The 15,763-nt window shown below is 49.1% G+C and overlaps 1 protein-coding gene across 2 annotated transcripts in view; it reads left to right on the plus strand.

Moving 5' to 3' along the window:
* AZIN2 (antizyme inhibitor 2) overlaps nucleotides 1–15,763 on the plus strand; it is a 35,392-nt gene that overhangs the window by 15,650 nt on the left and 3,979 nt on the right. For both annotated transcript variants that reach the window (XM_062193235.1, XM_062193236.1), the window contains exons 8-9: nucleotides 63–225; nucleotides 1,411–1,523. In XM_062193235.1, the coding sequence (XP_062049219.1) occupies nucleotides 63–225; nucleotides 1,411–1,523 (276 nt within the window). The remainder of the gene's footprint in view (nucleotides 1–62; nucleotides 226–1,410; nucleotides 1,524–15,763) is intronic.

Raw genomic sequence — 15,763 nt, forward strand, 5'->3', positions numbered from 1 at the left:
GAGTCTTGAGCAGAAAGCCCCCCTCCGAAACCCGTAACTGTGCCCCGCCCCCATCCCACCAGATTGCTACTGTGATCAGCTCAGCCTTGGACCTGTACTTCCCAGAGGGCTGCGGTGTGGACGTCCTTGCCGAGCTGGGCCGCTACTATGTAACCTCGGCCTTCACTGTGGCTGTCAGCATCATCGCCAAGAAGGAGGTTCTCCTGGACCAGCCCGGCAGGGAGGGTAGGTGCCAGGTGGGCAGTGGAGCCCCCGGTCACCCTTGAAGCAGGGACGGTGGCTGGCTGAGCAGGGTCTGGTTTCTAGGTCCAGTGACGGGGGTTGGGAGGACGAGGAGAAGGGGTCCTTGCTCTATCGAAACTTGCAATCAACTTCCCCCATCCCCACGATGCATAGCTGGCGTCTTTTTTCCTAGGCATGTTCTTATGTTGAGACTGGGCTCCAAAGAGCCTTAGGGGGAGAATGGATGCTTTGTTGACCCCATTTTACAGATGAGGGAACTGAGAGCCAGAGGGAATGCAAGTGAATTGCTTAATAGCGAGTAAGTGGTAAGGCCTGCGTTTGACCCCACACCTGTCTCCTCTCCAAGGGCTTCTCAAGACATAATGAAAATGACTAATGGCAATATTACAGATGACGGATGTGGGCAGAGAGACTGGGTCACTGGGCCAAGGTCACAGGGCTGATCAAGGCAGTGCTGGAGTTCAAGTTCAGGCTGGGCTGACGCAGAGCTGCTGGGCCAACACTGAGCACATCCATGCTCTTCTCTTGACCTTCCAGATGGATCCGTTCCCAGGGAGGGGAAAGGGACTCTGAGCTTGGGGCTTTCCCCCCTCCCCACTGCAGGACCCTCAGGCAGGGGAGGCTGAGTGCTGTGTGTTCTTCCCCAGGGGGAATGCATGTGCTGGGTGGGGGGCTCAGGGAGGCCGTCCTGTGTGTGGGTGTAGGATGGTGTTCCCGCGGCTTCCTTTATAGAGCTAGAGCATTGTCTCTGGCCAGGACACCTGGCTCTCCTTCAGCACATCCCCTCCCTATTGTGTGCCTCTGTGCAAATGGCTAAACCCCTTGGGGTCTCAGATTCGGGGCGGGGCTACTCTTTCTGCCTTTTCTGGGGCAGCTTGGGGCTCAGGTGCAGGCGGGGGACCGTGTCCCGGGCAGGGTTGCCCCGCTGCAGGGTGAGTGTTCCCAGCGTGGCTGTGAACCCTCCTAAGGCTGGGGGTCAGTGACAGGACAAGGCTGTGGTGGCTCCTGGAGCGAGACCCACCCGGTGGTTGAAGAAGGACCCGCCCTGTGGTTGCGCAGATCTGTCACCCTTGCTGAGGCCACAGTTGGGCCAGCTCCCCACGCCCAGCCCCCTCCCATCCAGCTTGTGCTGCCCCTGACCGCTGTCCCCCGCCCTCCACCCCGCAGAGGAAAATGGCTCTACCCCCAAGACCATCGTGTACCACCTTGCCGAGGGCGTGTACGGGATCTTCAACTCAGTCCTGTTTGACAGCGTCTGCCCAACCCCCATCTTACAGAAGGTGAGCTGCCCGCACGTGGGGCTGTCTTCAGTTGTGTGCCTCTGCGTGTGTGTGTGTGTGTGTGAGCCACACTGGTTGTGTTTTACTGATTTGTTAAAAGTACAACATACTCATTGTGGAAAATGGACAACAAAGTTGGAAAGGGTCCCACCCATCACCACTCCACGCAGACTTTGAGCATTCTATCTTTTTGTGTTTTTAAAATGTATTAGATTGGGCTGGTGCCGCGGCTCAATAGGCTAATCCTCCACCTAGCGGCGCTGGCACACCGGGTTCTAGTCCTGGTCGGGGTGCTGGATTCTGTCCCGGTTGCTTCTCTTCCAGGCCAGCTCTCTGCTGTGGCCCGAGAGGGCAGTGGAGGATGGCCCAAGTGCTTGGGCCCTGCACCCCATGGGAGACCAGGAGAAGCACCTGGCTCCTGGCTTCGGATCAGCGCGGTGTGCTGGCCACAGTGCGCTGGCCGTGGCGGCCATTGGAGGGTGAACCAAGGGCAAAAGGAAGACCTTTCTCTCTGTCTCTGTCTCTGTCTCTCTCTCTCTCTCACTATCCACTCTGCCTGTCAAAAAAAAAAAAATGTATTAGACTTTCCCCCCCATAACATTGGTCTCACATGGCTTTGTGACCTGCCTTTGTCATTGTGTGAGGTGTTGCTATTTCTGTGCCTTTTTCCTGTTCTTTGACAAAAGTGCCTTCTGCTTCTTTTTTTGTGACAATGTGCTTTTTGATGACCTTGTAATATTTCAACCCGTCTCACTCCGGTTGGGTTGCCCGTCTGTCTTCCTGGTTTGTGCGCTGGGAGTGTATCTGGACACACATCTCCGATTCCAGCCCCGAGGGAAATGCCTGTGTTGAGTGTTTCCATAGCAACAGGGATGCAGGAACAGACAACAAGCATCCCTCCCAGCCTGCTGAGTCAGCCCAGGGCCTCTGCAGCGTCCACGGCAGACACAGCTCTGGGCCTCCGTCGGAGCGCCCCGCCCCCCTCCTGAGCAGCACCTAGACCCTTGTGAGTGCTCACTGTGCTTTTCCCCTTTCCTCCCACTCCATCTTATTTCTCAAGACCCAATCAGGGGGACCTTGAACATCAGCTTCTCTTTGGCCCCTTATCTGGCTGCAGGTGGGGGGACTCCCCCCTGCTTCCCTCCTCCCGGAACCCACGTAGATGTGGACCTGCTTGGTGGCTCCAGGTCCCGACCTTAAGTGTGGCTATGTCCGCTTGTCTGAGGAAGCCTCATGCTGGCTGAGAAATCCAGACGTTTCCACCCTGACACATGGGTGTGGCCTGTGTTCCTGTGGCCGCTCACACCCCACTTCCTGTATGGAGAGGGGAACGGGCAGCAGCTGTCCCCAGAGACTCGTCCCCCGCCTGCCACCTGCTCTCTTCCCTTCACGCACCCTGCAGAAGAGCAGGACTGTGGCTCCAGCCATTGCCACGGCCCAGCCCCGGGTGCCCGCTTGGTCTGATCTCTGGTCAGCATTCCTGACTTCGGCACCGGATGTCACGGACTCTCTCTGGGGCCTGCGCAGTCCCACCTCTGGACGCTGCTGTGAGAGGCAGAGATCGTGCGGCTGACGGCACACGTACTACAAGTGGGAGTGTGTGTCCGGGGCGCTCAGCCTGGCTGGGTGGGGGTCCCAGCCAGGGTCCCCACCTGCTGGCCATGCAAACTTTGCACCCCTGCTCTTCCCTCCAGGGAGTTGGTGTTTAGACCCCAAGTGTAAAAAGTTGTGAGAAGCATAATCGTGGCTCAGGGTTTACTTCTTATTGTTGAACCTCGGTTGACCCTTTTTTTGTATTTCTTATTTTCTAAAATTCAACAAATGTCTGAGCAGGGGCCTGCAGGGACAGGGGGTGAGTGAGAATTGTCTGTGCCTGGGAAATAGAAACTCGTGGGATAGACGTGTGTGTGTCTGTGTGTGTGTGTGTGTGAGAGAGAGAGAGAGAGAGAGAGGGAGGGAGGGAGGGAGGGAGAGAGGGGGTCGGGTTGGTCCACAAGTTACAACAACACCATCAGGAACATACAGAGCAAATACCGGCATTTTTATTTTTTCAGAAATATTTTTCATGTACATATTTCTAAAAGACAAGGACTTTGAACAAAACCCCACAGCACCACTAGCCAAGTTAACAAGTCCCTAGTATCTCTCATCACACTGGCAGTGTCCAGAGATCCCTGAGCGTCTCATAAATGGATTCCTTTTAAAAAAAAAAGTTTTGTTTATTTGAAAGGCAGAGCTGCAGAGTGAGAGAGAGGGGGAGAGAGAGAGAAAGGTCTTCTATCCCCTGGTGCACTCCCCAAATGGCCACAATGGCCGGAGCTGTGCCGATCCAAAGCCAGGAGCCAGGAGCTTCTTCCTGGTCTCCCACGCAGGTGCAGGGGCCCAAGGACCTGGGTCATCCTCTACTGCTTTCCCAGGCCATAGCAGAGAGCTGGCAGCTGGGACTCGAACCAGTGCCCATAGGGGATGCCAGCACTGCAGGCGGCGGCTTCACCTGCTACGCCACGGCGCCGGCCCCTCATAAAAGGTTTCTATACTTGATTTGCTTAAATCAGGAACCCAAGAAGGTCCACTCAGTGCACTTGGCTGCAGTGCCTCCCTCTCCACCTGCCAGCATCGCCACCGTCCCTTGGCCTTGCAACCTGTTTCTGGCAGCCCATCTGCCGACGACACTGGGCTGCTGTCCTGCACTTGCCTGCGTGCTGGGCTCTGCTGGTGGCCGTCTCCGGGGTTCCCCCTGGGTGCTGTTGAGCGGGTTGCCCAGAGCCTGGGACTTTTTTTTCTTGAACAGATTCCCAATGAGTTTCTAGATGAACTTTCTTCAGGAGAAGTCTTGGCTTCGTTTTCCTCTTAGTAAGAAGCATCCTTATCATCTTACTGCCTCATCTCTCTCACCTTCCAGATCATTTGGTCACCTGTTTAGTTTCTTCATAGCGTGTCATCGTCTGAAATTCTCTTGTTTGTTTCGTTTGCTTGCTCAGAGTCTGCTCTCCCCACGGGCAGGTAGGCTCTGGGAGGGTCACTGCCTTCTCCAATTTGTTCCCTCGGAGTTCCCAGCCTGTGGCACTGTGTGCCAGGGATGGCAGGTGCTCAACAAAGACTTGTTGAATGACTTACGAATGGATCCATCATCCACTATGCTGTGAGACCTGGGGAGCAAGAACTGTTCACATCTGCTTCCCCAGAACACAACTTGGTACACAGCAGGTGCTTAGTATATGTTGGACTTGAGCTGATTTTTAAACATTAAATAAGCAGGGGCAGATGTTGTGGTGCAGTAGATTAACCCCACACTTGGGACACTTGTATCCCACATTGGAGTGTTGGTCCGAGTCCTGGCTACCCTGCTTCCAATCAGCTCCCTGCCAATGCCCTTGGGAAACAGCAGATGATGGCCAAAGTACTTCAGGCCCTGCCACCTATGTCGGGAACCTGGAAGGAGTTCCTGGCTCCTGGCTTCAGCCTGGCCCAGCCCTGGATGTTGAAGGCTTTTAGGGAGTGAACCAATGAATGGAAGAGCTCTTTCTCTGTGTCACTCTGCCTTTCAAATAAATAAATAAATCTTTAGTTTTATTTAAGTTATACAAGTTTCATATATTTCATATATACAGATTTAGGAACACAGTGGCCTTCCCCCCACCTTCCCTCAAACCCATGCTCCAACCCTTCCTCCCCCTCCCTCTTGAATTCCCACTCTTAAATTTTACAATAATCTATTTTTAGATATTATATCAACAACATAAAATTTTATCTTATTTATTTTTAAAGATTTATTCATTTATTTTTGGAAATCAGAGTTAGAGAGGGAGAGAGAGAGAGAGAGAGAAAGAGATCTTCCATCTGCTGGTTCACTCTTCAGATGGCCACAATGGCCAGACCAAAGCCAGGAGCTTCATCTCTGTCTCCCCTGTGGGTGGCAGGGGCTCAAACACTTGGGCTGTCTTCTGCTGCTTTTCCCAGCTCATTAGCAGTGAGCTGGCTTGGAAGTGGAGTAGCCAGGACATGAGCTGTTGCCCATATGGGATGCCAGGGTCACAGGCAATGGCTTTACCTACTATAACACAATGCTGGCATCACAAGCAACATAAAATTTAAAGGGACTTTTCAAAAAGGATAAAACACAAGTATTTGTGCTTTAAAAGATGTGCCTGGGTTTGGAAGGTGTTGTGTTAGCACTTACACGTAGGGGTCTAGACTAAGAGAAAAGAGAAGCCTCAAACAGAATTACAGATGAAAGAGGTGACATCGCAGCTGATGCTACAGAAATGCAAAGAGACTGCCGTATACCAACACAGTGAATACCTCTAAGACATGGAGAAGTTCCTAGTCCTATCCTTCTGACCAGGACTGAATCATGGAATAGAAAAAACACACATTGACACTTCATTGTGAGCACAGAAAGCCACACATATCTGGGAACTTGAGTCCCCTAGCACAGCTCTACCCATTCGCCCCTCACGTCCCCTCCTTTTTCACCTCACACGCGCAGTGGTGCACGGTTTTGAATGTCACACACACACTGGTGGCAGCTGAAGTCGTTGTGCACGTACGGTGCAGTACTCCTGTGAGGTAGATACTACTATGCTACTCACAGATGAGAAGACAGAGGCTTAAAGAGGTGAAGTGTGTTGCCCAAAGTCCCATGGTTAACAAGGAGTAGTGCTTGTGAACCACACACAGACCGTGAGCCCCTTGGGGCTGGGATTCACGTCTTGCTCATCTTTGATTATCCGTCTGGTGCCAGGGACAAAGCTCTTCCCTGCACGTCTACAAAATGACTGCCTCCTTATAAAATTGCTCTGTCACTGAGTGTTGGGCCATTGCTGTTTGTGTTCTCACTCATGCTTCCCTGACTATGCCCTCTGCCTAGGATGCGCGCTGCTGATCTGCAGACCTGGCTCCAGGCACTCGTGGAAAGCACATTCATTCTTAGGCTGAGTCTGCACTAGGAGGACTGGGTGAGAAGCTGGGAGCATTTCCTGGCCTTATGGTATATATGCCAGGTGGTTTTCCCAAAAGCTCCCATGAATATCTGGTGACCAGCTGTGCCCATTTCGCAGCAGGCTCACAGGCATTGCTAGCTACGCCCTCTGTTGTGTTGCTAGTTTATCTGAAGTTTTTCTCAATACTTCCTTCATTTGTAGGTCTTTGACGTGGTGAAAACATGTTGTTCCTTTGTTGTTTTATTCCCTTTGGCTTCAGTGTCAAAACCTTTGAAATCCTCTGTTCACCTAATTTGGGAGGTCATGAAGTCTAACAGAGACTGGTTTGCATAAGGATGTGTGTGCACTTAATATACTATTTTTTTTTTGACAGGCAGAGTGGATAGTGAGAGAGAGAGACAGAGAGAAAGGTCTTCCATTTTGCCGTTGGTTCACCCTCCAATGGCTGCTGCGGCCGGCGCATCTCGCTGATCCAAAGCCAGGAGCCAGGTGCTTCTCCTGGTCTCCCATGCGGGTGCAGGGGCCAAGGACTTGGGCCATCCTCCACTGCCTTCCCGGGCCATAGCAGAGAGCTGGCCTGGAAGAGGGGCAACCGGGATAGAATCCGGCGCCCCAACCGGGACTAGAACCCGGTGTGCCAGCGCCGCAAGGCAGAGGATTAGCCTGTTAAGCCACGGCGCCAGCCACTTAATATACTATTGAATCCAAATCTATTTTTCAATCTGTTGGTTTATTCTAGCTTTGTGGTTCTTTGTTATTTTCCCATAGACGTTTCCACACACAATCGTGTGTCTTGACAAAGTGTGCTGTGATGAACAGTGCGGAAATTTGTCTCCCTTTTGTGCCCTGCAGCATCTATATTCCCTTTTTATTAATATGTAAGGGTTTTTTCTTATAGAAACAGAGTGCCTACTGGAGGAATTTTAGCCCTAAACTGTAAAATAAATATAAACATTTTGTATATAGATCCCCTTTTTTTCTAAAGTACCATACAACACATTGTTTTAATTTCTTTAAACTGATACATTGTGAGCACATGGTTTTCTTCAAATACTGCATGTTGGGTGGGCTTTTATTATATAAACATTTTAAGTGTTTATTGTGTGGTCTAAAATGACATGTTTTGGGTGTAAAGATGCAGTTTAAAGCGTGTGCCACTCGTTCATAAATGCACAGCGTGGCTCGGTGCAGATAGAGACAGAGGGAGCAGGTGCCATGGGAGTTTTGTGGGAATCTTGGGGTGCAAAATTCAGGGTGGAAGCTCCAGTCACCCTGCTTCACATGGAGGGAAGACTGGTGCCATCCTGCTTATTCTAGTATTTGTGCCTTTTTTTTTTTTTTGACAGGCAGAGTCAGACAGTGAGAGAGAGAGAGAGAGAGAGAGAGAGAGAGAGACAGAGAGAAAGGTCTTCCTTCCATTGGTTTACCCCCCAAATGGCTGCTATGGCCGGTGCCTCGCCAATCCGAAGCCAGGAGCCAGGTGCTTCTCCTGGTCTCCCATGCAGGTGCAGGGTCCAAACACCTGGGCCATCCTCCACTGCCTTCCCGGGCCACAGCAGAGAGCTGGCCTGGAAGAGGAGCAACCGGAACAGAATCTGGCACCCCGACCGGGACTAGAACCCAGGATGCCAGCACTGCAGGTGGAGGATTAGCCTAGTGAGCCACGACGCTGGCCAGTATTTGTGCTTTAAAAATGTGCCTGGGTTTGGAAGGTGTTGCGTTAGCACTTACATGTAGGGGTCTAGACTAAGAGAAAAGAGAAGCCTCAAACAGAATTACAGATGAAAGAGGCGACATCGCAGCTGATGCTACAGAAATGCAAAGAGACTGCCGTATACCAACACAGTGAATACCTCTAAGACATGGAGAAGTTCCTAGTCCTATCCTTCTGACCAGGACTGAATCATGGAATAGAAAAAACACACATTGACACTTCATTGTGAGCACAGAAAGCCACACATATCTGGGAACTTGAGTTTTTTGTTTTGTTTTTTTTAAGATTGTATTTATTTATTTGAGAGGTAGAGTCATAGATAGTGAGAGGGAAAGACAGAGAGAGAGGGAAAGAGGGAGGGAGGAAAGGAGGGAGGGAGGGAGGGAAGGAGAGAGAGAGAGAGAGAGATCTTCCATCCACTGGTTCACTCCCCAAATGGCCTCAACAGCTGGAGCTGAGCCGATCTGAAGCCAGGAGCCAAGAGCTTCTTCCAGGCCTCCCATATGGGTTCAGGGTCCCAAGCACTTGAACCATCTTCTACTGCTTTCCAAGGCCATAGCAGAAAGCTGAATTGGAAGAGGAGAAACCAGGACTCGAACCAGCACCCATATGGGATGCCAGTGCCACAGGCAGAAGATCAACCTAGTATGCCACGGTGCTGGCCCCCTAAGTTTTTTTTTTAATTTTTTTTTAAGATTTATTTATTTGAAGGGGGAGAGAGAGAGGGAGAGGGAGAGGGAGAGGGAGAGGGAGAGGGAGAGAGAGAGGGAGATTGACCTTCTATCTGCTGGTTCACTCTCCAAATGCCTTCAAAACCTAGGTCTTTGCCAGGAGTCAGGAACTCCATTTTGGCCTCCCACATGGTTGGCAGGGACCCAAGGACTTAAGCCATCATCTGCTGTCTCCCAGATGCATTAGCAGGAAGCTGTATCAAAAGTGTAAAGTAGCCAGGACTCAAACCAGGCCCTCTGACATGGGTGCAGGCATTCTGAGCAGTGGCTTAACCTACTGTACCACAACACTTGCCCCAAAACTTCAGGTTTGCACAGCAGGTCATTAGGAATTGTTCAATAGCTGAAGCTGGGCAACCAGTTGTCAATATGCAAGAAATGAAATTAGATCCCTGACTCACACCCTCTACAAATATAAATTCCAGAAACCGATTTAGGAGAATCTCTGTTTGACCTTGAAACAGGGAAAAATATCTTAAAATAGAAAAAGTGGGGGAATACTTTAAGATTTCTAGAAAATGGAACTAAATGATAAGTTTATTTTGTTGCTAAACAATTTTGAAGTCCATGTCTTTAAAAAGTTCATGAAAATGCACATTATGAGAAATTATATATGAATTTCAAAACTGCTTTGTGCCAGAATAAGCTTACTTTTCTTTTTTAAAAATTTATTTATTTATTTGAAATTCAGAGTTACAAAGAGAGAGGAGAGGCCGAGAGAGAGAGAGAGAGAGAGAGAGAGAGAGAGAGAGAGAGAGAAAGAGAGGTCTTCCATCCGCTGGCTCACTCCCCAGATGGCCGCAACGGCCAGAGCTGTATGGATTGAAGCCAGGAGCCAGGAGCTTCTTCTGGGTCTCCCACATGGGTGCAGGGGCCCAAGGACTTGGGCCATCTTCTACTGCTTTCCCAGGCCATAGCAGAGAGCTGGATTGGAAGTAGAGCAGCTGGGACTTGAACTGGCAAGCATAAGGGATGCTGGCACTGCAGGTGGCAGCTTTATCTGCTACATCACAGCGCTGGCCCCAAGCGTACTTTTAATTCTATTTCCCACTAACTTTTTTGAATTCTCCTTATAAGAATCTTAAGAAAATTAGGAAAAAGCAACCCAATAGAATTATTAGCAAAAGACTTTACCAGGAAGTTCACAGAAGAGGAAACCCAAATGGAAAGTAAAAATGTGCTCACAGGTAATCAAGTAAATGCAAATTAAAATGAAATCAAGATTCCATTTTATACCAACTAGATTACACAAAAATGAAGAGTAGTATAATGTAGATGAGGGTATGGTGTAGACATTGCTAGATGAGAGTTGGTATACCTACTTTGTCAAACAAGTTGAGGGTATCAGATAAAATTAAGCCTAGGCACCCTATGTTTCAGCAAGTTCCTAGGTGTATGCCACAAAGAAGCCCCTAGCGTGTGTGTTTGAGGAGCTAGATAAGTATTCACAGGAGCGATCTTTACACTGTAAAACACTGGAAGCAATCTTAATGAGAATTGGCAGGGTAATAGGCCAATTATGGACTATTCCATACAGTGAACTCTGTGCAACATATTGTGAATTTGAACTATAGGCATGGATTGGATGACTCTTGGTAATGCAACTTTCAACACAACAAAGCAAGTAGGAAAGATGACATACTCTATCATTTAATTTCTACAAATTTGTAATTTCTACAAAGTGTGTAAAGCTAAACAATATATTATTCCAGGTTAGGGTACATTCATGGAAAACAAAGAAATCATCTCTTAGAAAATGGAAATAGGGGCTGGTGCTGTGGCGCAGCAGGTTAACACCCTGGCCTGAAGCACCGGCATCCTATATGGGCACTGGTTCTAGTCCAGGCTGCTCCTCTTCTGATCCAGCTCTCTGCTATGGCCTATGAGCAGTGGAAGATGGCCCTGGTCCTTAGGCCTCTGCACCCATGTGGGAGACCCAGAAGAAGCTCCTGGCTCCTGGCTCGGATCAGCACAACTCTGGCCGTTGCGGCCAATTGGGGAGTGAACCATCGGATGGAAGACCTCTCTCTCTCTCTATGTAACTCTTTCAAATAAAAATAAATAAATCTTTTAAAAAAAAGAAAATGGAAATAAAATTCAGGATAGTGCTTACCTTTCCTTACTGGAGGGGTTAGGGACAGCAGTGTCTTTGAGGTCAGCCATGCAAGGGTTTCAGAGATACTGGAATGTGTGCTGCTTTAGCTAGGTGGGAAGTACACAGTTACGCCTTTTATTCTTATTCTTTTTATCTTACATATGATATAAATAGTCTTTCATGTGAATCAAATATTTAAGAAAAATTGAGCCTGCTATTGCTTTATTAATATTCTTGGAGAGGCTAGTGTTTATTCTTTTTTTTCAAAAGATTTATTTATTGGAAAGGCACAGAGTGTCAGAGAGAAGGGGAAAGACAGATCTTCCATCTGCTGGTTCACTCTCAAATGCCTGCAACAGCCAGGGCTGGGCCAGTCTGAAGCCAGGAGCCTGGAACTCCTTTTGGGCCTCCCATGTGGGTGGCAGGGACTGAAGCACTCGAGACACCATTTACCACCTCCAAGAGGGTGCATTGGCAGGAAGCTGGATTGGAAATAGAGTAGCCGGGACTTGAACCAGGCACTCAGATGTGGGATGTGGGCATCCCAAGTGGTGGCTTAATCTGATGCATCACAATGTCAGCCCCCTGCACTTAGTCCTTTTTTCTAGGGTTCAGGAAAAAATATCATCAGTAGTAATAGTTTATTTAGTTACTTAATTTGGGAGAATTCTCTTTTTTCTTTACTAAATGTTTGCAGCTAAAAGAGAATGGAGTTCATGTATCTTATTCCTCCCATTAGGGTTTGGTGATTATCTTTGAATAGATATTATTGTAGCCCAAATACATCTAAGAATTTAGTAATTTAAAAAAATTCTTTTCAGATATTTACTTATTTCTTTGAAAGGCAGAATGACAGAGAGAGAGGGAGACACAGAGAGAGCTCTTCCATCTACTGGTTCACTTCCTAAATGGCTGCAATGGCCAGGGCTGGAGCAGGTTGAAGCCAGGAGCCAGGAGCTTCATACAGGTCTCCCACATGGGTGCAGGAGCCCAAGAACTTGGGCCATCATCTGCTGCCTTTGCAAGTGCATTCACAGGGAGCTGGATTGGAAGTGGAGCAGCCGAGATTCAAAGCAGCTCTCCTATGGGATGCTGGCATAACCGGCAGTGGTTTAACCTGCTGCGCCACAACACCAGCCGCAAGTTTAGTCACTTATGCGTTTGTTACTGTTGGGTTTTGCAGCTGAGACCTACCTTGGATGCCAAAGCTCATTGGCTTCCATTAAAAATCATCCTTTGGATTTCCCGGGCAGGCAAACATGCTATGTACAATGTAATGTTTTCTTTCATCATCAATGTATTACACCTTTGTGGATCCTTTTTTTCCTAATAGCTGTCGCCAGCGTTTCTCATGATAGGTAACACAGGAACGTTGGCAGAAGCTTCAGACTTGGAATCAGAAGACACAAGTTTGAGATCTGGCTCTGCCAAACGCAAGCTGAGAAGCCTTAGCCAAGTGACTTAAGCTCTCTGAGCCTTGCTTCTCTCGGAAGATGAAGTGCTGGGCCTTAATTAAGGTTGCTTCTGGCTCTGAAGTGCGGCCTTTCTCACCCAGCTCCGTGAAGTTAGGGTTAGTACCTTACTGAAGACAATCTCTCTTCATCATGGGATGGTTTTTGTTTTCTCTGTAGTTTTAATCAAATATGGATGCTACAGGCTGTTCACATGGACTGAGAAATTTATATTTGAATCACAGATCTACATTTTTTGTGTATTATGACGAAGGCAGTAATTGACTTTGCTCTTCCTGCCTTCCATTTACAATTATTGATCACTGAAGCTTGTTGAATATACGTTTGAATTTGGTTAGCTGAGGTTTCATCTCAGATTTTTGTCTCTGTTCACAAAGGAGATTTTGGCCATTGGGGTTTACTTCTGTGCCCCTACCCTGTTTGTGTGTTGCCCTTATTCATCTCATTTTTTTCACTTGGCCATCGTCTGCCGCTTTTCCCAGGCATTGGCAGGGAGCTGGATTGGAGGTGGAGCATCTGGGACATGAATTGGCACCTATATGGGATGCTGGCGCCGCAGGTAGCGGCTTTACCTGCCATGCCACCATGCTGGCCTCAGGCCCAACTGTCTTTTGCAGGTTTGAACCCTGTCTTCTGTGGATCTGTAGGGAGCTGCTAGGAGGTCCCTTGTCTGGGACAGCTCAGAGCCCTGCTACCAACCCCCTACAAAGCCTGGGGAAGGTCTCTTCCTCTGAGTTTTCTCATCTGTAAAACGGGAGTTTGCAGCCTTGCCAACTGCCTCCCAGCTGGGTGTGAAGACGTGGTGGACGCGCTGTAGACCAGGAAGCCCCGCCCCCATCAGAGGGCTTGGCAGCTGGCTGACTGGCTTCGGGCTCTTGTACAGACCTTGTCTGTTTCCACGCACTTATCACGTGTGCAGCCAGCTGAGATTCACAAGCTTGTCATGTGCTTTTGGAATATTTATCTTGCAGGTTTGTACTTTTTTCTTTTTTAAATAGTGACTTTACGAATCACTTTATTCTTGTGAAGTTTCAAAATTTTTTCCACCTACTTTGTACTTACACCTCTGTGGAGAAGTGAGTGCATGCTAACTTATCACCAAGGGTGCCTTTGCATTCATGGTGGACGAACATTGAACTCCCATTTTCTCAACAATCCTTGTGGATACATTTTATTTTTTATTTGACAGGTAGTTTATATATATATGTATATATATACATATATATATATATTTTTTTTTTTAGACAGGCAGAGTGGACAGTGAGAGAGAGACAGAGAGAAAGATCTTCCTTTGCCGTTGGTTCACCCTCCAATGGCCGCCATGGCCGGCGCGCTGCGGCTGGCGCACCGCACTGATCCGAAGCCAGGAGCCAGGTGCTTCTTCTGGTCTCCCATGCGGTTACAGGGCCCAGGCACTTGGGCCATCCTCCACTGCACTCCCGGGCCATAGCAGAGAGCTGGCCTGGAAGAGGGGCAACCGGGACAGAATCCGGCACCCCGACCGGGACTAGAACCCGGTGTGCCGGTGCCGCAAGTCGGAGGATTAGCCTATTGAGCCACAGTGCCGGCTGACAGGTAGTTTTTAGACAGTGAGAGAGAGAGACAGAGAGAAAAGTCTTTCTTCCGTTGATTCACTCCCCAAATGGCTGCCACGGCCGGCGCTGTGTCGATCCGAAGCCAGGAGCCAGGTGCTTGCTCCTGGTCTCCCATGTAGGTGCAGGAGCCCAAACACTTGGGCCATCCTCCACTGCCCTCCTGGGCCACAGCAGAGAGCTGGACTGGAAGAGGAGCAGCAGGGACTAGAACCCAGCGCCCATATGGGATGCCGGCACTGCAGGCAGAGGACTAACCAAGTGAGTCACGGTGCTGGCCCCTTGTGGATACATTTATAAAGCATGCCATATACCACATCTGTAAAAAATAGCAAAGTATTATTTTTAAGATTTTATTTATTTATTTAAGAGGCAGAGTTACAGAGAGAGAGGTCTTCCATTTGCTGGTTCACTCCCAAAATGGCCGCAGTAGTCAGGGTTGGGCCAGGCTGAAGCCAGGAGCCTGGAACCCCAGCTGGGTCTTCTTTGTGGGTGGCAGGGACCCAAGCAGTAGAGCCATTACCTGCTGCTTCCCAAGAGCATTAGCAGGGGGCCAGACTGGAAACAGTAACTGGGGCTCCAGCTTGCATTTCTATATGGGACACAGTTGCAAGCTACCGTTTGACCCAGTGGACCACAAAGCTGCCCCAGAGAATGTTAAATAAGCAGGACACACTTGTCTCTCTGGCCTGGAGCATGAACCTCTGGGGCACTGTGCTCCCTGCTCCATCCCAGCTCCTAGGTCTGGGCATATAGCAGGTGCTCAGTAAGTACTGACTGAATGAATCATGGCTTTAGGGTCCTTTTCATTATTGATTTTTAATAAGATGTGTGTGTTTTTGTTTATTAATGGGATGAATAGCTTATTAATGCATTTTTTGGGCCAAATGTCTGCATGTTATTTTATGGAATCTGTGACCTTTATTTCCCAATTTTTTCTCCATTGCCTTTTTCTAGGCTCTTTTATTTATATCCTTTTCTTTCTTGTTCTTATCACTCATGTCTTTTATTCTGTCATTTAAAACAAAGAGTACGCGAGCACCCCCTGGCTGCCAGATTGCCAGGCACGGAGGAGCTGGGGTGAATGAGCCCTGCTGACCCCTGTGCATGACGGGTTTATGGTCTGATAGTGAAGTCAGGCCTGAGCAGGCGTTTCACAAATATTGAATTATGAGAATGGTAAATATCAGGGCCGACACTGTGGTGCAGCGGGTTAAGCCGCCGCCTGTGACACCAGCATCCCATATGGGCTCTGGTTCAAATCTTGGCTGCTCCACTTCTGATCCAGCTTCCTGCTAATGCGCCTGGGAAAGCAGCGGAGGATGGAACAAGTTCTTGGGCCCCTGCACCCACATGGGAGACCCATATGGAGTTCCGGGCTCCTGGTTTCAGCCTGGCCCAGCCCTGACAGTTGCAGCCATTTGGGGAGTGAGCCAGTATAGATGGAAGATCTCCCTCCCTCCCTCCCTCCCTCCCTCCCTCCCTCTCTCTCTCTCTCTCTCTCTCTCTCTCCTTCTCTCTCCTTCTCTCCCCATAACTCTGCCTTTCAAATAAAAAACATGGCAAATGCTGTGAAAGCCAAGTTGGGGAGCACGGAACCTCAGGAGAGGCTTCCCCGAGGCTGCCTGGGATCAGATGGAGAAATAGGAGTTGGCAGATCGGGGGCCTCGAGGAACAGCCGGGGGACTGCAAT

This window comes from Lepus europaeus, chromosome 5 (genome assembly GCF_033115175.1).
Source record: "Lepus europaeus isolate LE1 chromosome 5, mLepTim1.pri, whole genome shotgun sequence".
Taxonomy (NCBI): domain Eukaryota; kingdom Metazoa; phylum Chordata; class Mammalia; order Lagomorpha; family Leporidae; genus Lepus; species Lepus europaeus.